Here is a 27,708-nt window from a genome sequence, read left to right on the forward strand (position 1 = left end):
GATACGGTATTGTGTTCACGAGAATGGGACGGACATCACGGTGACCTTTGACCACCAAAATCTAATCACTTCATCCTTGATTCCAAGTGTATGAGAGGTGGAGGTAACAAAAATGAATTGATAAAAATCGAGGGGTTTCGTTTACAGCACACAATTTTTGTTTCCTCCACCCCTCATAAAAGTGGACGTTTGTGCTGAAATTGGAATATATTCACCAAGGTGTTCTTGAGATATCACGTTCCCAAGAATTGGATGATTTGAGGTCAGAGTGACCTTGACCTTCGACCACCAAAATCTAATCAGTTCATCCTTGAGTCCAAGAGGATATCGCGTTCACAAGAATGGGCCAGACGGCCGTACGGATGGACAACCTGAAAACGTAATGCCTCTGGCCACGGCTGTCGCAGACGCGGACGCTTAAAAACATGTTAGACACATTTGTTATTATTTAACTGCACTTAAACTGAGAAAAGAAACAAATATTTGTCTTTGATCTGCACCCCCAGGTGACAGCAGTGTAGATTTCCTGTATTATTTTGCCACGGTAACCAACGAGACACACCCAGGTGTTGGATTTATTATGTACAAAAGTGCTTACAATGACCTGCAATAACCTGACTGTTGGATTTGTTGTGAATGGAGTGATTGCGAGGAAAGGGAGGTAGCAGGTCCTGTTTTTCCTTTGCAAGGTCAAGAAGAGGAAGGAGTCAGAAGGAGATAACGAAGAAGACATGCAGCAGAAACATCACGCACCATAAGTTCATGAATATTAATATTGTGTAAACTATGAATAGGCTGGATCAGGGATAGCTCGGGGTTCAGACTTCGCGAACTGACCCATGCACTGTATGTTGTCAGGGACACGTTGATTGGATCCAGATATCTGTAAACTCTTTTATTTTACTTATGCAACATTGATTGTTCGGAATAAATTGTATTATTATGCTTTAACCCGTCTGTTTGGAAAATCTCTTTGTCACACAAGATTAACCAGCACGTAACTGGGCCTTGACCTCTCGGAGGTAGAAGGCCAGTTCCTTCACAGGTCTAGCCAGAGTGGAGGGTAGTCCAGTAGCAGTTTAGAGATTGTGATTTTTCTCTAGTATAATTAGTGATGTGTTAGTGACAGTAAGTCTCACAGACAGGAGTGTGCCTACCATTTAGCTGCCTTGTTCCTTATTCGGTTTCCCAGGTGTTCCTGCCTATCTGGTGCTGGCTGTGACGGGCCTGGCTCCAAATGAGGAGGCGTCTTTCAGTCATATAACGCTGCTCGGAGCCGACTAGGAGAGCCTCCAGCAGGTGAAGCTGAACTCCTCCTCCTCTTCATCATCATCATCCTACTCTGTGGAGGAGCTGGTGGGGCGGTTGGACTCTGTTCCCAGAGTCCCCTTCTGTGTTCGACTAACAGGCCGAGACAGCAGAGGAAACAAGCTGGAGAGGGTTTCCGCAGAGATGGTTCAGCCAGCTCACGTTCAGATACAGGTAACGCTAGAGAGAGATGAGAGACTTTATTGTCAACCATCTATATGTAATGCAGTGTTTCCCTATATAAAACATGAAAACATATAAATACAAGTAGTGTAAATAAATGTAAAGTAGTGCAATTAACAACTATAACAGCAGTTTTTGGGTCCCTCAGGATATTTAAAGGAACAGTGTGTAGAATTTCAGAGGATCTTTTAGCAGAAATGTAATATAAAATTTATAACTATGTTTTCATGAGTTTATAATCACCTGAAACTAACAATTGTTGTGTTTTCGTTAGCTTAGAATGAGCCCTTCATATCTACATAGGGAGTGGGTCCTCTTCAGGGAGTCTGCCATGTTTCTACAGTAGCCCAGAACAGACAAACCAAACACTTTCGCATTTTTACGTTACCTGAAGGCCACCGTAGTTCAGCCGTGACAAAGCCTCGGTATTTGACGCACTGGGAACGAGAACGGGCTGAACATGGCCTACTGCAATTTTCAAATCGCAGGAGCTGCAAAATGTGTGTCAAAAAATGTTTAATTTTAAATTAAATATTGTGCTGCAGACATGTCCAACAAAACACAAGCCAGCGGAGGTGGAGGAGAGAGGACACTGGGGCAGTAAGGTGGAGTTTCTCCTGGCTGTGGCGGGAAATATTGTGGGCCTGGGCAACGTGTGGAGGTTTCCTTACCTCTGCTACAAAAATGGAGGGGGTAAGCAAATATGATGCTCACTACTTGTTACCCCGAATCTGTAGCACAGATGTGCATTGTTGTATACTTTGTAAATTCAGGTGCATTCCTGGTGCCATATCTGGTATTTGTGGTGACCTGTGGCGTACCCCTGTTCCTGCTGGAGACGACTGTAGGCCAGTACACCCAGGAGGGCGGCATCACCTGCTGGAGGAAGCTATGCCCACTGGCCGAAGGTATGCTCCATCTCTAAATGACTGATTAACTCCAGGAGTAGCTGGTAGCTTCATTATTGGCTCCTTTACCGTTGTGGGAAAGTTTCTTTCTCCATTTAAAGTAGTTCAATGTTCATTGTGGTAGTCACACAAAGGGTGAATGTGTGAGGCAGTAACACACTACCCACTCAGAAACTGAATGGAGCAAACGCCATATTAAAGACACATTCTCACCACAGGGTAAACATTGACAAACTGCATTGCCTCAGTGACCCTGATTCCAATGAATTTTTTTAATATTTAAACAAGGGCAGTAGGCTCTGTTCTCGGAGTAGGCCTCCGAGAACAGAGGTCAAGTTTTCATAATGTTTGTCTATAACAGAGAGTACCAAATGTGGCCCTGCAGGTATTGGCTATGGTGGGCAGCTGATCCTCCTCTACTCATGTATGACCTACATCATTATTCTGTCCTGGGCTCTGTTCTACCTGGTGTTCTCCTTCAGCTCACAGCTCCCCTGGGCCAGCTGCAACAACTACTGGAACACAGGTAATACTGATACTCTCACATGCATTAAGGTTGACTTGTAACAGACTACTAACATTTATGATGTAAGCCTGATGATATGATAGTAGATATCAACACGTCAGTGACTTTTACATCAATTAAAAGACCCTTCCAGTGATTTAGTTTTGCTCTTCCATAACGTTGGGGGACTTGTGAGAGACAGATTTAAAGATGAGATATCCTGACTTTTACCCCTTAAAGGTAGAGTTGGTTATGTTGAGAAACTAGCAAGAGTACGCTAGATTTAAAAAATGATCCAACCAAAAAACCGAGTCCAGCGTTTCCGACTCTTTTCCAATGAAAGTAGCTGGCAGCATAAACTGCTAACTAGCTTCAAAGTCCCTAAATCTAGAGAGAAAGTCACTGACAGTCCATCCCTTCAGGCAGGTCTCCCTCCAAAGTCACTCCCCCAAAATTATCATTATGAACGTAAACATATCATCATGAACGTAAACAAAGAACATGGGCATTGTTAGTACTCACAGCTGTCAAGCTTGTGGAACATTCTGGGGACGCGCAATGATGCTCATTTCATGCGGTCCGAATTAAGGAAAAAAATCTTTTCAACTCCACACCAATAGCTTGTAATGCAGGCTGTTTGTTAAAAATGTTAAGTCTCAAAGCGAGATAACCCTGAAGATAACCACAGAAGACATTATACATCTGCTTTGTGATTGTTAGTATCATTTACTTTCTCACTATCGTTTCAGATGACTGCGTGGACTTTTCAACGCAAAATAAAACCTCTGAATGGACCAAACGGACGAACACAACCTCTGCTGCCACAGAGTTCTGGGAGTAAGTCTGCATATAGATGAACAAACTAAGCCTCTATGGGTCTTTTAAATGTGCCAAAATGAGTCCTATTATTCCTTCTAGACGTCGAGTGCTGGCTATCTCAGGGGGGATTGAGGAGATAGGCAGCATCAGGTGGGAGTTGCTGTTGTGCCTAATTACAGTGTGGATCATCTGCTACTTTTGCATCTGGAAAGGGGTCAGGTCTACAGGAAAGGTATTAAGCCCTAAAACGGTGTTAAAAAGTGTATACAGTGTATTTCTAAATGCCTTAAATTGATGTCTTTTTTTCCAGGTGGTGTATTTCACTGCTACCTTTCCATATGCAATGTTGGTAATTCTTTTGATCCGTGGACTCTCTCTTCCTGGTGCTCTACAAGGAGTACAGTTTTATCTTCTGCCTGAACCCTCACGACTCAAAGACCCCCAGGTAGGAGCTTGATGATATACTGTAACAGTGTTGAGTTCATGGACAAATTTACTCACTGTTGCTTTGTTGGAGCAGGTTTGGTTGGAGGCTGGGACTCAGATCTTCTTCTCATACAGTTTGGGTGCGGGCGAATTAACTGTGCTCGGCAGCTACAACACCTACAACAACAACTGCTATAAGTAAGTATTAAATCAATGTGTGACTGAGCTTGATGCATCAACTTTTCTGACAGATGCACCAGAGGACAAGGACAACATGTTAAAGAAGTCCCATTATGCTCATATTCAGGTGCATACTTGTATTTTGGTTTTCTGCTAGAACATGTTTACATGCTTTAATGTTCAAAAAACACATTATTTTTCTCATACTGGCCTCTTTTCACCTCCTGCCCTCCCTCCCGGAAAGCCCAGTCTGCTCTGATTGGTCATCAGGCCCACTCTGTTGTGATTGGAACCAAACTCGACAAACTCCGCTCGGGCTCCGCTCTAACTAGCTTTGTTTGAGTTGAGGTCGTGCCAAACTAGCTGCTAGGCAGGTATTATGCAAATGTCTTACTTGGTGACATCACCACGTTACAGAAGAAAAGGCAGGTCTTCAATCAAGGCGTTTCAGTTAGTTTAGGAGCAGTGTTTCTGTGAGAGAGAGTAACTCTATTTGGCGTGGACTTTGGAAAAACCACAATAGCACAATAGTTCCTCTTTAACAACTACATGCTATGAATTCATAGAGTACGCGCATGTTTTTTGTGTTTTGCAGGGATTGTCTGTGGCTGTGTTTGCTAAACAGTGGTACCAGTGTGGTAGCTGGCTTTGCAGTCTTCTCTGTGCTGGGATTCATGGCTCATGAGCAGGGCGTTCCTATTGCAGAAGTGGCCGAGTCAGGTAAAGCAAGCCAGTGGAGGTATTCAGAAAGATGCAACCTCATCTTCCTGTACCCATATGTTACAGAGCATCACATCATTCTGGCACCGTGCTACAGCCTACAATTTTTTTTTGTTAAACTACAATTTCAATAATAAACCCTTAAGCTTAAAATGATGATATTTGACATTTTGTAACCACATGACCGTCATTATGCAGCATTCTAGATCAGAAACCGCAGGACTAAACTATCTAACTGTATATAAATTAGTTAAAACTAGTAGGGCTGCCCCCTCTTAGTCGATTAATCAACTAATTGATTTGGTCTTAGTCGACTAAGATTTCTTTAGTTGATTAGTCATTTTTTATGATTTTTCCATGCTGAATGACTCATTTCCAAGAAACTTATGAGCACATCTCTGGTAAACACAATATTTAAAGTAATCTAATAATATCAAATATAATCAGTCACAGGGGACATTTTACAGCAGGACTTTTACTTGTAATTGAGTATTTTTACATTATTGTGTTGGCACTTTTACTTAAAGTAAAGCTCCTGACTACTTCTTCCAGCACTAGTCCACAATGGGTAAATATTTGCTGCCATCTTTAGGACAAGCATAGACATGACAAGCTCACTGACAGTTACTCAGCCAGTGTGTGCATGGGCTCATACAGTAACATTTGGTAAACACATTCATTGTCACTCATGTAGTTATGGTAAGCACTAACTGTGCTCACATCTCTTCTCTTCCAAAATATTTACAGTACAAACACAATCAGACTGGTTTCATATCAGTACAAACTACATTCCTTCAATCATCAGCAGACACTCAGATTCAAACTGATAAATCTCATATAAGGGTACATGTGTACATATCTATCAACAGACATCTATGCTATAACAATATAATACACATTATTATAAGCAAGCACTTCTAGATATAAAATATTACAATCATGTTCACTCAGTGTTTTTTCACATATTCACCCTTTTTTGTTCCACATCGGGTAATATTATTAAAGAAATAAGAGAAACTGTACATGATCACGAGAATATAGCTGCCAATTTGGCCTTTTTGTTTTCAGGGACAAAGATTCTTGCCATTACAATCTGCATCCAGTTCTCTGCAAATGTCATTTTCTTGAGACACACGTTGAGAGATCTTCAGTACGGTGTTGTGCTTCGGTGTTTCTCCTCTTCCTCCTTGGTTAAACAACAAAGGCAGATAGTAGACGGTGACGAGTCATTGTTGTGTTCCAGGTCCAGGTTTGGCGTTCATCGCGTACCCTCAGGCTGTAGCCATGATGCCTCTTCCCCAACTGTGGTCCATCTGTTTCTTTGTCATGCTCATTCTCTTGGGTCTGGACACACAAGTAAGACGAACACTTGATGAACCCTTTGCGGAAGAACATATTCACATTTGGAAATGTGCTTATTCTGTCTTTTCTCTGTACAGTTTGTTGCCATGGAGGTTATGATGACATCCATCACAGATATGTTTCCCAAAGTAATGCGCAGGGCAGGCCGGCGGGAACGTTTCCTCCTCCTCTTCTGCCTCACATGCTTCTTCGCTCAGCTCGTCATGATCACTGAGGTCAGTATTTAGTCTTATACTGTATGTACATTTATTAGTTATTAATCCATTATGGCAATGTCTCGCTGCCAAAATATGACATTTTTATAACATGAATTTGTTTTATCCTTACGCTATAACAAGATGCTTTCAGCTTAAGCCATTTTAATTATTACAACATATAGTAAGTTGATATATTATGTGAAAAAAGCAGCAGGAATAGGCTTCCATGCATCTGAGGTTGATGTATAAAGTAAAATGAATCAAATAAATGTCTTTGCTGTTGCCTCCAGGGAGGAATGTATGTGTTCCAGATGTTTGACTACTACGCTTGTAACGGAGGCTGCATCCTCTTCCTCTGTGTGTTTGAAACTCTGGCACTGGGATGGATATTTGGTAGGTATGCTGTTTTTAAAAGGGGCACTGTCTTCAGCAATTTCATATTGGACCTAAATAAAGGACCGATTTAAAAAGAAAGATCAAAATCAAAGCAGCAGAGGCTGAGATATCTTGACTTTTAGTCCCTCGAGTTCTACAAAGGCTGGATGGTACATTTCCCATAATGCATCAAAACCCTGATGACATCATTAGGGTTATATTCTCAGACTTGACAAAGCTCCTCGGGGCTGAGTAATATCCCAACTCGTCACATACGGCCGCTTTGTCACGTCCCGTAGTTAGGTTTAGGAGAGAACTACGTGGTTGGGCTTAAAACTACTAAGTTTGTGCAGTGAAAATGAAACTGAATGTTGTGAACTCGGGACACGAACAGCGGCCTCTTGAAAGCCATGTGTTTGTTGGACCCATCCACCACCCTGTGGGTGTCTTTTTGCTCTTAAAACTACGATGCCAAGGGGTCTGTATAAGCGTCGGTATGTGATGAGCTGGGATGAGAATGTGTTGTTTGACCTGTTCGTTTTATACTGATCATCCAACCTCATCTCCTATGAAAAGGGGCAGATCGGTTGTATGGCATCATTAAGGACATGACAGGTGTGCACGCCAACCCGTTCTTTAAAATCTGCTGGCTTTACCTCACACCGGCGATCTCACTGGTGAGTCACTTTCAATGTTGCATATAAGCAAAATGAACACAGCTTTGGTCCTCATGTACACCTGAATATGTTTTATGTCCTTTGGGTTTTTATGCTAGATTAAATTCTAATACTGAAATGTCCAGACAACTACTGAATCTCTCTCTCTATTGTTTTCTCAGGGCACTTTTATATGTTCTTTAGTTAAGTACCAACCTCTGACCTTTAATCGCTGGTATGTATACCCAGCCTGGGCGTACGTGTTGGGCTGGGTACTGGCCCTTTCCTCCATCCTGCTTGTACCGGGATGGGCGCTGTATAAACTGGGAACTGGGACTGGGAACCTCAGTCAGGTGGGACAACTGTGAAATTAATTGTGATAATTAATTCCAAGAAATGACATGGTGTTGTATAATGAATACATTGAGTATGTGCCAATAACAAGCAAAAGAGCAATGTATGTCTGTAGTTAAACAGATTTTATCACCATACCCACTCTAAAACGCTTCAAGAACCCCGGATCAAGCTTCCTATAAAATGTCCGAAAAGATTCTACAGATAAATTACATTTGACATCTACGAGTTGTAGTTTTTAGGATTATTATTATTATTATTATGAGGATGTTGTAGTGAGGGTCTTTAAAAGTGTGAAATGTTTAGGTTTATTAATCCAAATATAGAGTAAATAACATTGATTTCGGGAGTACAAACTATATTCTGAAGGATCTAACTGCCAACAGCCAACACATACTATGCAACCACCTCAAAACAACGTGATAGAGTTATTGTTTTACATATTTGCTTCAAGTTATTGGTGATTATTTCTCTCAATTTCTTAGCGTGTTCATCATCTGTGCCGACCCGACCCTGACTGCTCACTGACTCAAAAGAGAGAAACTGAGCTGCAGCACATCGGAGGGGAAGATCTGCAACAGCTCACCACCAGCTGATATGAAAAGTCAAATGATCCTGAACTCTTTGTCAACTGCAATATGTGTACAACAACTAAGATTGGGTACTAAGCGGGCGGGTTACTGATTGTGATATTACTTTCTCTGCTTCTCTTAAGTCTACCATCCAAAGGTCAAAGACAAGCAAGACATGTCTTATTTGTTTTAGCTTTATCATGCTGGTTTATCAGATTCCTATTTGAATCCAAATGTACACTAAAAACATGTATAATTTAGGGCTGCACGATTATGGCCAAAATGATAATCACCATTATTTTTTATCAATATTGAGATCACGATTATTTATCACGATAATTCATTGATTTTAGGGACAAAATATGTTTATTGCACTTTCCCATTTTAATAAAGATGTCGTGCCACATTCCTGCTAATGTAATCTTTGCATCAAAATAAGACTTAAAAAAAGGCTCTTCACCTGGATTCAGTGCATTTACAGCCACAACATTCAGGAACGTTTTTCACAGGCTGCCACTGTAGGGTGCGCATGTAGCGACATGACAGCCCATCAAAAGTGAAGCCAAAACATCTCTATCGCAAGGTGTTCCTGAGATACGGTATTGTGTTCACGAGAATGGGACGGACATCACGGTGACCTTTGACCACCAAAATCTAATCACTTCATCCTTGATTCCAAGTGTATGAGAGGTCGAAGTAACAAATATGAATTGATAAAAATCGGTGTTTTGTTTACAGCACACAATTTTAGTTTCCTCCTCCCCTCATAAAAGTGGACGTTTGTGCTGAAATTGGAATATATTCACCAAGGTGTTCTTGAGATATCACGTTCCCAAGAATCGGATGATGTGAGGTCACAGTGACCTTGACCTTCGACCACCAAAATCGAATCAGTTCATCCTTGAGTCCAAGTGGATATCGCGTTCACAAGAATGGGCCAGACGGCCGTACGGATGGACAGCCTGAAAACGTAATGTCTCTGGCCACAGCTGTCGCAGACGCGGACGCTTAAAAACATTTTAGACACATTTGTTATTATTTAACTGCACTTAAACTGAGAAAAGAAACAAATATTTGTCTTTGATCTGCACCCCAAGGTGACAGCAGTGTAGATTTCCTGTATTATTTTGCCACGGTAACCAACGAGACACACCTAGGTCTAGCCAGAGTGGAGGGTAGTCCAGTAGCAGGTAAGAGATTGTGATTTTTCTCTAGTATAATTAGTGATGTATTAGTGACAGTAAGTCTCACAGACAGGAGTGTACCTACCATTTAGCTGCCTTGTTCCTTATTCGGTTTCCCAGGTGTTCCTGCCTATCTGGTGCTGTCTGTGACGGGCCTGGCTCCAGATGAGGAGGCATCTTTCAGTCATGTAACGCTGCTGGGAGCCGACGGGGAGAGCCTCCAGCAGGTGAAGCTGAACTCCTCCTCCTCTTCATCATCATCATCCTACTCTGTGGAGGAGCTGGTGGGGCGGTTGGACTCTGTTCCCAGAGTCCCCTTCTGTGTTCGACTAACAGGCCGAGACAGCAGAGGAAACAAGCTGGAGAGGGTTTCCGCAGAGATGGTTCAGCCAGCTCACGTTCAGATACAGGTAACGCTAGAGAGAGATAAGAGAGACTTTATTGTCAACCATCTATATGCAATGCAGTGTTTCCCTATATAAAACATATAAATACAAGTAGTGTAAATAAATGTAAAGTAGTGCAATTAACAACTATAACAGCAGTTTTTGGGTCCCTCAGGATATTTAAAGGAACAGTGTGTAGAATTTCAGAGGATCTTTTAGCAGAAATGTAATATAAAATTTATAACTATGTTTTCATGAGTTTATAATCACCTGAAACTAACAATTGTTGTGTTTTCGTTAGCTTAGAATGAGCCCTTCATATCTACATAGGGAGTGGGTCCTCTTCAGGGAGTCTGCCATGTTTCTACAGTAGCCCAGAACAGACAAACCAAACACTTTCGCATTTTTACGTTACCTGAAGGCCACCGTAGTTCAGCCGTGACAAAGCCTCGGTATTTGACGCACTGGGAACGAGAACGGGCTGAACATGGCCTACTGCAATTTTCAAATCGCAGGAGCTGCAAAATGTGTGTCAAAAAATGTTTAATTTTGAATTAAATATTGTGCTGCAGACATGTCCAACAAAACACAAGCCAGCGGAGGTGGAGGAGAGAGGACACTGGGGCAGTAAGGTGGAGTTTCTCCTGGCTGTGGCGGGAAATATTGTGGGCCTGGGCAACGTGTGGAGGTTTCCTTACCTCTGCTACAAAAATGGAGGGGGTAAGCAAATATGATGCTCACTACTTGTTACCCCGAATCTGTAGCACAGATGTGCATTGTTGTATACTTTGTAAATTCAGGTGCATTCCTGGTGCCATATCTGGTATTTGTGGTGACCTGTGGCGTACCCCTGTTCCTGCTGGAGACGACTGTAGGCCAGTACACCCAGGAGGGCGGCATCACCTGCTGGAGGAAGCTATGCCCACTGGCCGAAGGTATGCTCCATCTCTAAATGACTGATTAACTCCAGGAGTAGCTGGTAGCTTCATTATTGGCTCCTTTACCGTTGTGGGAAAGTTTCTTTCTCCATTTAAAGTAGTTCAATGTTCATTGTGGTAGTCACACAAAGGGTGAATGTGTGAGGCAGTAACACACTACCCACTCAGAAACTGAATGGAGCAAACGCCATATTAAAGACACATTCTGGCGCCTGGGTTATCTCAGTTGGTAGAGCGGGCGTCCATGTATTAAGGCTTGGTCCTGACCGCGGCGGCCCGGGTTCGAATCCGGCCTGTGGCCCTTTCCGCCTCCACTCTCTCTCTCCCCCCTTTCAAGACTCTATCCACTGTCCTGTCATAAAAATGGAAAATGCCCCCAAAAAAATAACTTTTAAAAAAAAAAAGACACATTCTCACCACAGGGTAAACATTGACAAACTGCATTGCCTCAGTGACCCTGATTCCAATGAATTTTTTTAATATTTAAACAAGGGCAGTAGGCTCTGTTCTCGGAGTAGGCCTCCGAGAACAGAGGTCAAGTTTTCATAATGTTTGTCTATAACAGAGAGTACCAAATGTGGCCCTGCAGGTATTGGCTATGGTGGGCAGCTGATCCTCCTCTACTCATGTATGACCTACATCATTATTCTGTCCTGGGCTCTGTTCTACCTGGTGTTCTCCTTCAGCTCACAGCTCCCCTGGGCCAGCTGCAACAACTACTGGAACACAGGTAATACTGATACTCTCACATGCATTAAGGTTGACTTGTAACAGACTACTAACATTTATGATGTAAGCCTGATGATATGATAGTAGATATCAACACGTCAGTGACTTTTACATCAATTAAAAGACCCTTCCAGTGATTTAGTTTTGCTCTTCCATAACGTTGGGGGACTTGTGAGAGACAGATTTAAAGATGAGATATCCTGACTTTTACCCCTTAAAGGTAGAGTTGGTTATGTTGAGAAACTAGCAAGAGTACGCTAGATTTAAAAAATTATCCAACCAAAAAACCGAGCCCAGCGTTTCCGACTCTTTTCCAATGAAAGTAGCTGGCAGCATAAACTGCTAACTAGCTTCAAAGTCCCTAAATCTAGAGAGAAAGTCACTGACAGTCCATCCCTTCAGGCAGGTCTCCCTCCAAAGTCACTCCCCCAAAATTATCATTATGAACGTAAACATATCATCATGAACGTAAACAAAGAACATGGGCATTGTTAGTACTCACAGCTGTCAAGCTTGTGGAACATTCTGGGGACGCGCAATGATGCTCATTTCATGCGGTCCGAATTAAGGAAAAAAATCTTTTCAACTCCACACCAATAGCTTGTAATGCAGGCTGTTTGTTAAAAATGTTAAGTCTCAAAGCGAGATAACCCTGAAGATAACCACAGAAGACATTATACATCTGCTTTGTGATTGTTAGTATCATTTACTTTCTCACTATCGTTTCAGATGACTGCGTGGACTTTTCAACGCGAAATAAAACCTCTGAATGGACCAACCAGACGAACACAACCTCTGCTGCCACAGAGTTCTGGGAGTAAGTCTGCATATAGATGAACAAACTAAGCCTCTATGGGTCTTTTAAATGTGCCAAAATGAGTCCTATTATTCCTTCTAGACGTCGAGTTCTGGCTATCTCAGGGGGGATTGAGGAGATAGGCAGCATCAGGTGGGAGTTGCTGTTGTGCCTAATTACAATGTGGATCATCTGCTACTTTTGCATCTGGAAAGGGGTCAGGTCTACAGGAAAGGTATTAAGCCCTAAAACGGTGTTAAAAAGTGTATAGTGTATTTCTAAATGCCTTAAATTGATGTCTTTTTTTCCAGGTGGTGTATTTCACTGCTACCTTTCCATATGCAATGTTGGTAATTCTTTTGATCCGTGGACTCTCTCTTCCTGGTGCTCTACAAGGAGTACAGTTTTATCTTCTGCCTGAACCCTCACGACTCAAAGACCCCCAGGTAGGAGCTTGATGATATACTGTAACAGTGTTGAGTTCATGGACAAATTTACTCACTGTTGCTTTGTTGGAGCAGGTTTGGTTGGAGGCTGGGACTCAGATCTTCTTCTCATACAGTTTGGGTGCGGGCGAATTAACTGTGCTCGGCAGCTACAACACCTACAACAACAACTGCTATAAGTAAGTATTAAATCAATGTGTGACTGAGATTGATGCTCTGACATCAACTTTTCTGACAGATGCACCAGAGGAGTAGGACATCATGTTAAAGAAGACCCATTATGCTCATATTCAGGTGCATACTTGTATTTGAGGTTTCTGCTACAACATGTTTACATGCTTTAATGTTCAAAAAACTAATTATTTTTCTCATACTGGCCTCTTTTCACCTCCTGCCCTCCCTCCCGGAAAGCCCAGTCTGCTCTGATTGGTCATCTGGCCCACTCTGTTGTGATTGGAACCAAACTCGACAAACTCTGCTCGGGCTCCGCTCTAACTAGCTTTGTTTGAGTTGAGGTCGTGCCAAACTAGCTGCTAGGCAGGTATTATGCAAATGTCTTACTTGGTGACATCACCACGTTACAGAAGAAAAGGCAGGTCTTCAATCAAGGCGTTTCAGTTAGTTTAGGAGCAGTGTTTCTGTGAGAGAGAGTAACTCTATTTGGCGTGGACTTTGGAAAAACCACAATAGCACAATAGTTCCTCTTTAACAACTACATGCTATGAATTCATAGAGTACGCGCATGTTTTTTGTGTTTTGCAGGGATTGTCTGTGGCTGTGTTTGCTAAACAGTGGTACCAGTGTGGTAGCTGGCTTTGCAGTCTTCTCTGTGCTGGGATTCATGGCTCATGAGCAGGGCGTTCCTATTGCAGAAGTGGCCGAGTCAGGTAAAGCAAGCCAGTGGAGGTATTCAGAAAGATGCAACCTCATCTTCCTGTACCCATATGTTACAGAGCATCACATCATTCTGGCACCGTGCTACAGCCTACAATTTTTTTTTGTTAAACTACAATTTCAATAATAAACCCTTAAGCTTAAAATGATGATATTTGACATTTTGTAACCACATGACCGTCATTATGCAGCATTCTAGATCAGAAACCGCAGGACTAAACTATCTAACTGTATATAAATTAGTTAAAACTAGTAGGGCTGCCCCCTCTTAGTCGATTAATCAACTAATTGATTTGGTCTTAGTCGACTAAGATTTCTTTAGTTGATTAGTCATTTTTTATGATTTTTCCATGCTGAATGACTCATTTCCAAGAAACTTATGAGCACATCTCTGGTAAACACAATATTTAAAGTAATCTAATAATATCAAATATAATCAGTCACAGGGGACATTTTACAGCAGGACTTTTACTTGTAATTGAGTATTTTTACATTATTGTGTTGGCACTTTTACTTAAAGTAAAGCTCCTGACTACTTCTTCCAGCACTAGTCCACAATGGGTAAATATTTGCTGCCATCTTTAGGACAAGCATAGACATGACAAGCTCACTGACAGTTACTCAGCCAGTGTGTGCATGGGTTCATACAGTAACATTTGGTAAACACATTCATTGTCACTCATGTAGTTATGGTAAGCCCTAACTGTGCTCACATCTCTTCCCTACCCAAATGTTTACAGTACAAACACAATCAGACTGGTTTCATATCAGTACAAACTACATTCCTTCAATCATCAGCAGACACTCAGATTCAAACTGATAAATCTCATATAAGGGTACATGTGTACATATCTATCTACAGACATCTATGCTATAACAATATAATACACATTATTATAAGCAAGCACTTCTAGATATAAAATATTACAATCATGTTCACTCAGTGTTTTTTCACATATTCACCCTTTTTTGTTCCACATCGGGTAATATTATTAAAGAAATAAGAGAAACTGTACATGATCACGAGAATATAGCTGCCAATTTGGCCTTTTTGTTTTCAGGGACAAAGATTCTTGCCATTACAATCTGCATCCAGTTCTCTGCAAATGTCATTTTCTTGAGACACACGTTGAGAGATCTTCAGTACGGTGTTGTGCTTCGGTGCTTCTCCTCTTCCTCCTTGGTTAAACAACAAAGGCAGATAGTAGATGGTGACGAGTCATTGTTGTGTTCCAGGTCCAGGTTTGGCGTTCATCGCGTACCCTCAGGCTATAGCCATGATGCCTCTTCCCCAACTGTGGTCCATCTGTTTCTTTGTCATGCTCATTCTCTTGGGTCTGGACACACAAGTAAGACGAACACTTGATGAACCCTTTGCGGAAGAACATATTCACATTTGGAAATGTGCTTATTCTGTCTTTTCTCTGTACAGTTTGTTGCCATGGAGGTTATGATGACATCCATCACAGATATGTTTCCCAAAGTAATGCGCAGGGCAGGCCGGCGGGAACGTTTCCTCCTCCTCTTCTGCCTCACATGCTTCTTCGCTCAGCTCGTCATGATCACTGAGGTCAGTATTTAGTCTTATACTGTATGTACATTTATTAGTTATTAATCCATTATGGCAATGTCTCGCTGCCAAAATATGCCATTTTTATAACATGAATTTGTTTTATCCTTACGCTATAACAAGATGCTTTCAGCTTAAGCCATTTTAATTATTACAACATATAGTAAGTTGATATATTATGTGAAAAAAGCAGCAGGAATAGGCTTCCATGCATCTGAGGTTGATGTATAAAGTAAAATGAATCAAATAAATGTCTTTGCTGTTGCCTCCAGGGAGGAATGTATGTGTTCCAGATGTTTGACTACTACGCTTGTAACGGAGGCTGCATCCTCTTCCTCTGTGTGTTTGAAACTCTGGCACTGGGATGGATATTTGGTAGGTATGCTGTTTTTAAAAGGGGCACTGTCTTCAGCAATTTCATATTGGACCTAAATAAAGGACCGATTTAAAAAGAAAGATCAAAATCAAAGCAGCAGAGGCTGAGATATCTTGACTTTTAGTCCCTCGAGTTCTACAAAGGCTGGATGGTACATTTCCCATAATGCATCAAAACCCTGATGACATCATTAGGGTTATATTCTCAGACTTGACAAAGCTCCTCGGGGCTGAGTAATATCCCAACTCGTCACATACGGCCGCTTTGTCACGTCCCGTAGTTAGGTTTAGGAGAGAACTACGTGGTTGGGCTTAAAACTACTAAGTTTGTGCAGTGAAAATGAAACTGAATGTTGTGAACTCGGGACACGAACAGCGGCCTCTTGAAAGCCATGTGTTTGTTGGACCCATCCACCACCCTGTGGGTGTCTTTTTGCTCTTAAAACTACGATGCCAAGGGGTCTGTACAAGCGTCGGTATGTGATGAGCTGGGATGAGAATGTGTTGTTTGACCTGTTCGTTTTATACTGATCATCCAACCTCATCTCCTATGAAAAGGGGCAGATCGGTTGTATGGCATCATTAAGGACATGACAGGTGTGCACGCCAACCCGTTCTTTAAAATCTGCTGGCTTTACCTCACACCGGCGATCTCACTGGTGAGTCACTTTCAATGTTGCATATAAGCAAAATGAACACAGCTTTGGTCCTCATGTACACCTGAATATGTTTTATGTCCTTTGGGTTTTTATGCTAGATTAAATTCTAATACTGAAATGTCCAGACAACTACTGAATCTCTCTCTCTATTGTTTTCTCAGGGCACTTTTATATGTTCTTTAGTTAAGTACCAACCTCTGACCTTTAATCGCTGGTATGTATACCCAGCCTGGGCGTACGTGTTGGGCTGGGTACTGGCCCTTTCCTCCATCCTGCTTGTACCGGGATGGGCGCTGTATAAACTGGGAACTGGGACTGGGAACCTCAGTCAGGTGGGACAACTGTGAAATTAATTGTGATAATTAATTCCAAGAAATGACATGGTGTTGTATAATGAATACATTGAGTATGTGCCAATAACAAGCAAAAGAGCAATGTATGTCTGTAGTTAAACAGATTTTATCACCATACCCACTCTAAAACGCTTCAAGAACCCCGGATCAAGCTTCCTATAAAATGTCCGAAAAGATTCTACAGATAAATTACATTTGACATCTACGAGTTGTAGTTTTTAGGATTATTATTATTATTATTATGAGGATGTTGTAGTGAGGGTCTTTAAAAGTGTGAAATGTTTAGGTTTATTAATCCAAATATAGAGTAAATAACATTGATTTCGGGAGTACAAACTATATTCTGAAGGATCTAACTGCCAACAGCCAACACATACTATGCAACCACCTCAAAACAACGTGATAGAGTTATTGTTTTACATATTTGCTTCAAGTTATTGGTGATTATTTCTCTCAATTTCTTAGCGTGTTCATCATCTGTGCCGACCCGACCCTGACTGCTCACTGACTCAAAAGAGAGAAACTGAGCTGCAGCACATCGGAGGGGAAGATCTGCAACAGCTCACCACCAGCTGATATGAAATGTCAAATGATCCTGAACTCTTTGTCAACTGCAATATGTGTACAACAACTAAGATTGGGTACTAAGCGGGCGGGTTACTGATTGTGATATTACTTTCTCTGCTTCTCTTAAGTCTACCATCCAAAGGTCAAAGACAAGCAAGACATGTCTTATTTGTTTTAGCTTTATCATGCTGGTTTATCAGATTCCTATTTGAATCCAAATGTACACTAAAAACATGTATAATTTAGGGCTGCACGATTATGGCCAAAATGATAATCACCATTATTTTTTATCAATATTGAGATCACGATTATTTATCACGATAATTCATTGATTTTAGGGACAAAATATGTTTATTGCACTTTCCCATTTTAATAAAGATGTCGTGCCACATTCCTGCTAATGTAATCTTTGCATCAAAATAAGACTTAAAAAAAGGCTCTTCACCTGGATTCAGTGCATTTACAGCCACAACATTCAGGAACGTTTTTCACAGGCTGCCACTGTAGGGTGCGCATGTAGCGACATGACAGCCCATCAAAAGTGAAGCCAAAACATCTCTATCGCAAGGTGTTCCTGAGATACGGTATTGTGTTCACGAGAATGGGACGGACATCACGGTGACCTTTGACCACCAAAATCTAATCACTTCATCCTTGATTCCAAGTGTATGAGAGGTCGAAGTAACAAATATGAATTGATAAAAATCGGTGTTTTGTTTACAGCACACAATTTTAGTTTCCTCCTCCCCTCATAAAAGTGGACGTTTGTGCTGAAATTGGAATATATTCACCAAGGTGTTCTTGAGATATCACGTTCCCAAGAATCGGATGATGTGAGGTCACAGTGACCTTGACCTTCGACCACCAAAATCGAATCAGTTCATCCTTGAGTCCAAGTGGATATCGCGTTCACAAGAATGGGCCAGACGGCCGTACGGATGGACAGCCTGAAAACGTAATGTCTCTGGCCACAGCTGTCGCAGACGCGGACGCTTAAAAACATTTTAGACACATTTGTTATTATTTAACTGCACTTAAACTGAGAAAAGAAACAAATATTTGTCTTTGATCTGCACCCCAAGGTGACAGCAGTGTAGATTTCCTGTATTATTTTGCCACGGTAACCAACGAGACACACCTAGGTCTAGCCAGAGTGGAGGGTAGTCCAGTAGCAGGTAAGAGATTGTGATTTTTCTCTAGTATAATTAGTGATGTATTAGTGACAGTAAGTCTCACAGACAGGAGTGTACCTACCATTTAGCTGCCTTGTTCCTTATTCGGTTTCCCAGGTGTTCCTGCCTATCTGGTGCTGTCTGTGACGGGCCTGGCTCCAGATGAGGAGGCATCTTTCAGTCATGTAACGCTGCTGGGAGCCGACGGGGAGAGCCTCCAGCAGGTGAAGCTGAACTCCTCCTCCTCTTCATCATCATCATCCTACTCTGTGGAGGAGCTGGTGGGGCGGTTGGACTCTGTTCCCAGAGTCCCCTTCTGTGTTCGACTAACAGGCCGAGACAGCAGAGGAAACAAGCTGGAGAGGGTTTCCGCAGAGATGGTTCAGCCAGCTCACGTTCAGATACAGGTAACGCTAGAGAGAGATAAGAGAGACTTTATTGTCAACCATCTATATGCAATGCAGTGTTTCCCTATATAAAACATATAAATACAAGTAGTGTAAATAAATGTAAAGTAGTGCAATTAACAACTATAACAGCAGTTTTTGGGTCCCTGAGGATATTTAAAGGAACAGTGTGCAGAATTTCAGAGGATCTTTTAGCAGAAATGTAATATAATATTCATAACTATGTTTTCATGAGTTTATAATCACCTGAAATTAACAATTGTTGTGTTTTCGTTAGCTTAGAATGAGCCCTTCATATCTACATAGGGAGTGGGTCCTCTTCAGGGAGTCTGCCATGTTTCTACAGTAGCCCAGAACAGACAAACCAAACACTTTCGCATTTTTACGTTACCTGAAGGCCACCGTAGTTCAGCCGTGACAAAGCCTCGGTATTTGACGCACTGGGAACGAGAACGGGCTGAACATGGCCTACTGCAATTTTCAAACCGCAGGAGCTGCAAAATGTGTGTCAAAAAATGTTTAATTTTAAATTAAATATTGTGCTGCAGACATGTCCAACAAAACAGAAGCCAGCGGAGGTGGAGGAGAGAGGACACTGGGGCAGTAAGGTGGAGTTTCTCCTGGCTGTGGCGGGAAATATTGTGGGCCTGGGCAACGTGTGGAGGTTTCCTTACCTCTGCTACAAAAATGGAGGGGGTAAGCAAATATGATGCTCACTACTTGTTACCCCGAATCTGTAGCACAGATGTGCATTGTTGTATACTTTGTAAATTCAGGTGCATTCCTGGTGCCATATCTGGTATTTGTGGTGACCTGTGGTGTACCCCTGTTCCTGCTGGAGACGACTGTAGGCCAGTACACCCAGGAGGGCGGCATCACCTGCTGGAGGAAGCTATGCCCACTGGCCGAAGGTATGCTCCATCTCTAAATGACTGATTAACTCCAGGAGTAGCTGGTAGCTTCATTATTGGCTCCTTTACCGTTGTGGGAAAGTTTCTTTCTCCATTTAAAGTAGTTCAATGTTCATTGTGGTAGTCACACAAAGGGTGAATGTGTGAGGCAGTAACACACTACCCACTCAGAAACTGAATGGAGCAAACGCCATATTAAAGACACATTCTCACCACAGGGTAAACATTGACAAACTGCATTGCCTCAGTGACCCTGATTCCAATGAATTTTTTTAATATTTAAACAAGGGCAGTAGGCTCTGTTCTCGGAGTAGGCCTCCGAGAACAGAGGTCAAGTTTTCATAATGTTTGTCTATAACAGAAAGTACCAAATGTGGCCCTGCAGGTATTGGCTATGGTGGGCAGCTGATCGTCTTCTACTCCTGTATGACCTACATCATTATTCTGTCCTGGGCTCTGTTCTACCTGGTGTTCTCCTTCAGCTCACAGCTCCCCTGGGCCAGCTGCAACAACTACTGGAACACAGGTAATACTGATACTCTCACATGCATTAAGGTTGACTTGTAACAGACTACTAACATTTATGATGTAAGCCTGATGATATGATAGTAGATATCAACACGTCAGTGACTTTTACATCAATTAAAAGACCCTTCCAGTGATTTAGTTTTGCTCTTCCATAACGTTGGGGGACTTGTGAGAGACAGATTTAAAGATGAGATATCCTGACTTTTACCCCTTAAAGGTAGAGTTGGTTATGTTGAGAAACTAGCAAGAGTACGCTAGATTTAAAAAATGATCCAACCAAAAAACCGAGTCCAGCGTTTCCGACTCTTTTCCAATGAAAGTAGCTGGCAGCATAAACTGCTAACTAGCTTCAAAGTCCCTAAATCTAGAGAGAAAGTCACTGACAGTCCGTCCCTTCAGGCAGGTCTCCCTCCAAAGTCACTCCCCCAAAATTATCATTATGAACGTAAACATATCATCATGAACGTAAACAAAGAACATGGGCATTGTTAGTACTCACAGCTGTCAAGCTTGTGGAACATTCTGGGGACGCGCAATGATGCTCATTTCATGCGGTCCGAATTAAGGAAAAAAATCTTTTCAACTCCACACCAATAGCTTGTAATGCAGGCTGTTTGTTAAAAATGTTAAGTCTCAAAGCGAGATAACCCTGAAGATAACCACAGAAGACATTATACATCTGCTTTGTGATTGTTAGTATCATTTATTTTCTCACTATCGTTTCAGATGACTGCGTGGACTTTTCAACGCGAAATAAAACCTCTGAATGGACCAACCAGACGAACACAACCTCTGCTGCCACAGAGTTCTGGGAGTAAGTCTGCATATAGATGAACAAACTAAGCCTCTATGGGTCTTTTAAATGTGCCAAAATGAGTCCTATTATTCCTTCTAGACGTCGAGTGCTGGCTATCTCAGGGGGGATTGAGGAGATAGGCAGCATCAGGTGGGAGTTGCTGTTGTGCCTAATTACAATGTGGATCATCTGCTACTTTTGCATCTGGAAAGGGGTCAGGTCTACAGGAAAGGTATTAAGCCCTAAAACGGTGTTAAAAAGTGTATAGTGTATTTCTAAATGCCTTAAATTGATGTCTTTTTTTCCAGGTGGTGTATTTCACTGCTACCTTTCCATATGCAATGTTGGTAATTCTTTTGATCCGTGGACTCTCTCTTCCTGGTGCTCTACAAGGAGTACAGTTTTATCTTCTGCCTGAACCCTCACGACTCAAAGACCCCCAGGTAGGAGCTTGATGATATACTGTAACAGTGTTGAGTTCATGGACAAATTTACTCACTGTTGCTTTGTTGGAGCAGGTTTGGTTGGAGGCTGGGACTCAGATCTTCTTCTCATACAGTTTGGGTGCGGGCGCCTTAGCTGTGCTCGGCAGCTACAACACCTACAACAACAACTGCTATAAGTAAGTATTAAATCAATGTGTGACTGAGATTGATGCATCAACTTTTCTGACAGATGCACCAGAGGAGTAGGACATCATGTTAAAGAAGACCCATTATGCTCATATTCAGGTGCATACTTGTATTTTGGTTTTCTGCTAGAACATGTTTAAATGCTTTAATGTTCAAAAAACAAATTATTTTTCTCATACTGGCCTCTTTTCACCTCCTGCCCTCCCTCCCGGAAAGCCCAGTCTGCTCTGATTGGTCATCTGGCCCACTCTGTTGTGATTGGAACCAAACTCGACAAACTCCGCTCGGGCTCCGCTCTAACTAGCTTTGTTTGAGTTGAGGTCGTGCCAAACTAGCTGCTAGGCAGGTATTATGCAAATGTCTTACTTGGTGACATCACCACGTTACAGAAGAAAAGGCAGGTCTTCAATCAAGGCGTTTCAGTTAGTTTAGGAGCAGTGTTTCTGTGAGAGAGAGTAACTCTATTTGGCGTGGACTTTGGAAAAACCACAATAGCACAATAGTTCCTCTTTAACAACTACATGCTATGAATTCATAGAGTACGCGCATGTTTTTTGTGTTTTGCAGGGATTGTCTGTGGCTGTGTTTGCTAAACAGTGGTACCAGTGTGGTAGCTGGCTTTGCAGTCTTCTCTGTGCTGGGATTCATGGCTCATGAGCAGGGCGTTCCTATTGCAGAAGTGGCCGAGTCAGGTAAAGCAAGCCAGTGGAGGTATTCAGAAAGATGCAACCTCATCTTCCTGTACCCATATGTTACAGAGCATCACATCATTCTGGCACCGTGCTACAGCCTACAATTTTTTTTTGTTAAACTACAATTTCAATAATAAACCCTTAAGCTTAAAATGATGATATTTGACATTTTGTAACCACATGACCATCATTATACAGCATTCTAGATCAGAAACCGCAGGACTAAACTATCTAACTGTATATAAATTAGTTAAAACTAGTAGGGCTGCCCCATCTTAGTCGATTAATCAACTAATTGATTTGGTCTTAGTCGACTAAGATTTCTTTAGTTGATTAGTCATTTTTTATGATTTTTCCATGCTGAATGACTCATTTCCAAGAAACTTATGAGCACATCTCTGGTAAACACAATATTTAAAGTAATCTAATAATATCAAATATAATCAGTCACAGGGGACATTTTACAGCAGGACTTTTACTTGTAATTGAGTATTTTTACATTATTGTGTTGGCACTTTTACTTAAAGTAAAGCTCCTGACTACTTCTTCCAGCACTAGTCCACAATGGGTAAATATTTGCTGCCATCTTTAGGACAAGCATAGACATGACAAGCTCACTGACAGTTACTCAGCCAGTGTGTGCATGGGCTCATACAGTAACATTTGGTAAACACATTCATTGTCACTCATGTAGTTATGGTAAGCACTAACTGTGCTCACATCTCTTCTCTTCCAAAATATTTACAGTACAAACACAATCAGACTGGTTTCATATCAGTACAAACTACATTCCTTCAATCATCAGCAGACACTCAGATTCAAACTGATAAATCTCATATAAGGGTACATGTGTACATATCTATCAACAGACATCTATGCTATAACAATATAATAGACATTATTATAAGCAAGCACTTCTAGATATAAAATATTACAATCATGTTCACTCAGTGTTTTTTCACATATTCACCCTTTTTTGTTCCACATCGGGTAATATTATTAAAGAAATAAGAAAAACTGTACATGATCACGAGAATATAGCTGCCAATCTGGCCTTTTTGTTTTCAGGGACAAAGATTCTTGCCATTACAATCTGCATCCAGTTCTCTGCAAATGTCATTTTCTTGAGACACACGTTGAGAGATCTTCAGTACGGTGTTGTGCTTCGGTGTTTCTCCTCTTCCTCCTTGGTTAAACAACAAAGGCAGATAGTAGACGGTGACGAGTCATTGTTGTGTTCCAGGTCCAGGTTTGGCGTTCATTGCGTACCCTCAGGCTGTAGCCATGATGCCTCTTCCCCAACTGTGGTCCATCTGTTTCTTTGTCATGCTCATTCTCTTGGGTCTGGACACACAAGTAAGACGAACACTTGATGAACCCTTTGCGGAAGAACATATTCACATTTGGAAATGTGCTTATTCTGTCTTTTCTCTGTACAGTTTGTTGCCATGAGGTTATGATGACATCCATCACAGATATGTTTCCCAAAGTAATGCGCAGGGCAGGCCGGCGGGAACGTTTCCTCCTCCTCTTCTGCCTCACATGCTTCTTCGCTCAGCTCGTCATGATCACTGAGGTCAGTATTTAGTCTTATACTGTATGTACATTTATTAGTTATTAATCCATTATGGCAATGTCTCGCTGCCAAAATATGACATTTTTATAACATGAATTTGTTTTATCCTTACGCTATAACAAGATGCTTTCAGCTTAAGCCATTTTAATTATTACAACATATAGTAAGTTGATATATTATGTGAAAAAAGCAGCAGGAATAGGCTTCCATGCATCTGAGGTTGATGTATAAAGTAAAATGAATCAAATAAATGTCTTTGCTGTTGCCTCCAGGGAGGAATGTATGTGTTCCAGATGTTTGACTACTACGCTTGTAACGGAGGCTGCATCCTCTTCCTCTGTGTGTTTGAAACTCTGGCACTGGGATGGATATTTGGTAGGTATGCTGTTTTTAAAAGGGGCACTGTCTTCAGCAATTTCATATTGGACCTAAATAAAGGACCGATTTAAAAAGAAAGATCAAAATCAAAGCAGCAGAGGCTGAGATATCTTGACTTTTAGTCCCTCGAGTTCTACAAAGGCTGGATGGTACATTTCCCATAATGCATCAAAACCCTGATGACATCATTAGGGTTATATTCTCAGACTTGACAAAGCTCCTCGGGGCTGAGTAATATCCCAACTCGTCACATACGGCCGCTTTGTCACGTCCCGTAGTTAGGTTTAGGAGAGAACTACGTGGTTGGGCTTAAAACTACTAAGTTTGTGCAGTGAAAATGAAACTGAATGTTGTGAACTCGGGACACGAACAGCGGCCTCTTGAAAGCCATGTGTTTGTTGGACCCATCCACCACCCTGTGGGTGTCTTTTTGCTCTTAAAACTACGATGCCAAGGGGTCTGTACAAGCGTCGGTATGTGATGAGCTGGGATGAGAATGTGTTGTTTGACCTGTTCGTTTTATACTGATCATCCAACCTCATCTCCTATGAAAAGGGGCAGATCGGTTGTATGGCATCATTAAGGACATGACAGGTGTGCACGCCAACCCGTTCTTTAAAATCTGCTGGCTTTACCTCACACCGGCGATCTCACTGGTGAGTCACTTTCAATGTTGCATATAAGCAAAATGAACACAGCTTTGGTCCTCATGTACACCTGAATATGTTTTATGTCCTTTGGGTTTTTATGCTAGATTAAATTCTAATACTGAAATGTCCAGACAACTACTGAATCTCTCTCTCTATTGTTTTCTCAGGGCACTTTTATATGTTCTTTAGTTAAGTACCAACCTCTGACCTTTAATCGCTGGTATGTATACCCAGCCTGGGCGTACGTGTTGGGCTGGGTACTGGCCCTTTCCTCCATCCTGCTTGTACCGGGATGGGCGCTGTATAAACTGGGAACTGGGACTGGGAACCTCAGTCAGGTGGGACAACTGTGAAATTAATTGTGATAATTAATTCCAAGAAATGACATGGTGTTGTATAATGAATACATTGAGTATGTGCCAATAACAAGCAAAAGAGCAATGTATGTCTGTAGTTAAACAGATTTTATCACCATACCCACTCTAAAACGCTTCAAGAACCCCGGATCAAGCTTCCTATAAAATGTCCGAAAAGATTCTACAGATAAATTACATTTGACATCTACGAGTTGTAGTTTTTAGGATTATTATTATTATTATTATGAGGATGTTGTAGTGAGGGTCTTTAAAAGTGTGAAATGTTTAGGTTTATTAATCCAAATATAGAGTAAATAACATTGATTTCGGGAGTACAAACTATATTCTGAAGGATCTAACTGCCAACAGCCAACACATACTATGCAACCACCTCAAAACAACGTGATAGAGTTATTGTTTTACATATTTGCTTCAAGTTATTGGTGATTATTTCTCTCAATTTCTTAGCGTGTTCATCATCTGTGCCGACCCGACCCTGACTGCTCACTGACTCAAAAGAGAGAAACTGAGCTGCAGCACATCGGAGGGGAAGATCTGCAACAGCTCACCACCAGCTGATATGAAAAGTCAAATGATCCTGAACTCTTTGTCAACTGCAATATGTGTACAACAACTAAGATCGGGTACTAAGCGGGCGGGTTACTGATTGTGATATTACTTTCTCTGCTTCTCTTAAGTCTACCATCCAAAGGTCAAAGACAAGCAAGACATGTCTTATTTGTTTTAGCTTTATCATGCTGGTTTATCAGATTCCTATTTGAATCCAAATGTACACTAAAAACATGTATAATTTAGGGCTGCACGATTATGGCCAAAATGATAATCACCATTATTTTTTATCAATATTGAGATCACGATTATTTATCACGATAATTCATTGATTTTAGGGACAAAATATGTTTATTGCACTTTCCCATTTTAATAAAGATGTCGTGCCACATTCCTGCTAATGTAATCTTTGCATCAAAATAAGACTTAAAAAAAGGCTCTTCACCTGGATTCAGTGCATTTACAGCCACAACATTCAGGAACGTTTTTCACAGGCTGCCACTGTAGGGTGCGCATGTAGCGACATGACAGCCCATCAAAAGTGAAGCCAAAACATCTCTATCGCAAGGTGTTCCTGAGATACAGTATTGTGTTCACGAGAATGGGACGGACATCACGGTGACCTTTGACCACCAAAATCTAATCACTTCATCCTTGATTCCAAGTGTATGAGAGGTGGAGGTAACAAAAATGAATTGATAAAAATCGAGGGGTTTCGTTTACAGCACACAATTTTTGTTTCCTCCACCCCTCATAAAAGTGGACGTTTGTGCTGAAATTGGAATATATTCACCAAGGTGTTCTTGAGATATCACGTTCCCAAGAATTGGATGATTTGAGGTCAGAGTGACCTTGACCTTCGACCACCAAAATCTAATCAGTTCATCCTTGAGTCCAAGAGGATATCGCGTTCACAAGAATGGGCCAGACGGCCGTACGGATGGACAACCTGAAAACGTAATGCCTCTGGCCACGGCTGTCGCAGACGCGGACGCTTAAAAACATGTTAGACACATTTGTTATTATTTAACTGCACTTAAACTGAGAAAAGAAACAAATATTTGTCTTTGATCTGCACCCCCAGGTGACAGCAGTGTAGATTTCCTGTATTATTTTGCCACGGTAACCAACGAGACACACCCAGGTGTTGGATTTATTATGTACAAAAGTGCTTACAATGACCTGCAATAACCTGACTGTTGGATTTGTTGTGAATGGAGTGATTGCGAGGAAAGGGAGGTAGCAGGTCCTGTTTTTCCTTTGCAAGGTCAAGAAGAGGAAGGAGTCAGAAGGAGATAACGAAGAAGACATGCAGCAGAAACATCACGCACCATAAGTTCATGAATATTAATATTGTGTAAACTATGAATAGGCTGGATCAGGGATAGCTCGGGGTTCAGACTTCGCGAACTGACCCATGCACTGTATGTTGTCAGGGACACGTTGATTGGATCCAGATATCTGTAAACTCTTTTATTTTACTTATGCAACATTGATTGTTCGGAATAAATTGTATTATTATGCTTTAACCCGTCTGTTTGGAAAATCTCTTTGTCACACAAGATTAACCAGCACGTA

General features: G+C 41.5%; 2 protein-coding genes and 1 pseudogene across 2 annotated transcripts; all 3 read left to right on the forward strand.

Annotated features, from left to right (window-relative positions):
• Positions 1-26: 26 nt before the first annotated feature.
• Positions 27-8,970, forward strand: LOC141771323 (sodium- and chloride-dependent GABA transporter 2-like). Its single transcript, XM_074641452.1, has 16 exons — positions 27-566; positions 1,046-1,482; positions 2,037-2,184; positions 2,265-2,399; positions 2,785-2,925; positions 3,654-3,741; positions 3,823-3,955; positions 4,034-4,168; positions 4,244-4,347; positions 4,925-5,049; positions 6,293-6,405; positions 6,489-6,626; positions 6,899-7,001; positions 7,560-7,660; positions 7,822-7,992; positions 8,479-8,970. Exons 2-16 carry the CDS (start codon positions 1,453-1,455, stop codon positions 8,587-8,589), a joined length of 1,776 nt encoding a protein of 591 aa, XP_074497553.1. The 5' UTR covers positions 27-566; positions 1,046-1,452; the 3' UTR covers positions 8,590-8,970.
• A 961-nt stretch (positions 8,971-9,931) lies between these two features.
• On the forward strand, positions 9,932-17,853 carry LOC141771327 (sodium- and chloride-dependent GABA transporter 2-like). Its single transcript, XM_074641454.1, has 15 exons — positions 9,932-10,159; positions 10,708-10,855; positions 10,936-11,070; positions 11,663-11,803; positions 12,532-12,619; positions 12,701-12,833; positions 12,910-13,044; positions 13,120-13,223; positions 13,807-13,931; positions 15,175-15,287; positions 15,371-15,508; positions 15,781-15,883; positions 16,442-16,542; positions 16,704-16,874; positions 17,361-17,853. Exons 1-15 carry the CDS (start codon positions 10,130-10,132, stop codon positions 17,469-17,471), a joined length of 1,776 nt encoding a protein of 591 aa, XP_074497555.1. The 5' UTR covers positions 9,932-10,129; the 3' UTR covers positions 17,472-17,853.
• A 1,025-nt stretch (positions 17,854-18,878) lies between these two features.
• On the forward strand, positions 18,879-26,523 carry LOC141771328 (sodium- and chloride-dependent GABA transporter 2-like; annotated as a pseudogene).
• The last annotated feature ends 1,185 nt before the right edge of the window (positions 26,524-27,708 follow it).

Source organism: Sebastes fasciatus, chromosome 7 (genome assembly GCF_043250625.1).
Source record: "Sebastes fasciatus isolate fSebFas1 chromosome 7, fSebFas1.pri, whole genome shotgun sequence".
Taxonomy (NCBI): Eukaryota; Metazoa; Chordata; class Actinopteri; order Perciformes; family Sebastidae; genus Sebastes; species Sebastes fasciatus.

Excerpts from the sequence above, each read along its gene's own strand:
- LOC141771323 (XM_074641452.1), top strand. The coding sequence starts at position 1,453 with ATGGTTCAGCCAGCTCACGTTCAGATACAG. Across the intron at positions 5,050-6,292 it reads TGCAGAAGTGGCCGAGTCAG|GTCCAGGTTTGGCGTTCATC; the intron begins GTAAAGCAAGCC and ends GTTGTGTTCCAG. Across the intron at positions 7,661-7,821 it reads TCACACCGGCGATCTCACTG|GGCACTTTTATATGTTCTTT; the intron begins GTGAGTCACTTT and ends TTGTTTTCTCAG.
- LOC141771327 (XM_074641454.1), top strand. The coding sequence starts at position 10,130 with ATGGTTCAGCCAGCTCACGTTCAGATACAG. Across the intron at positions 13,224-13,806 it reads TACAACAACAACTGCTATAA|GGATTGTCTGTGGCTGTGTT; the intron begins GTAAGTATTAAA and ends TGTGTTTTGCAG. Across the intron at positions 15,509-15,780 it reads AGCTCGTCATGATCACTGAG|GGAGGAATGTATGTGTTCCA; the intron begins GTCAGTATTTAG and ends TGTTGCCTCCAG.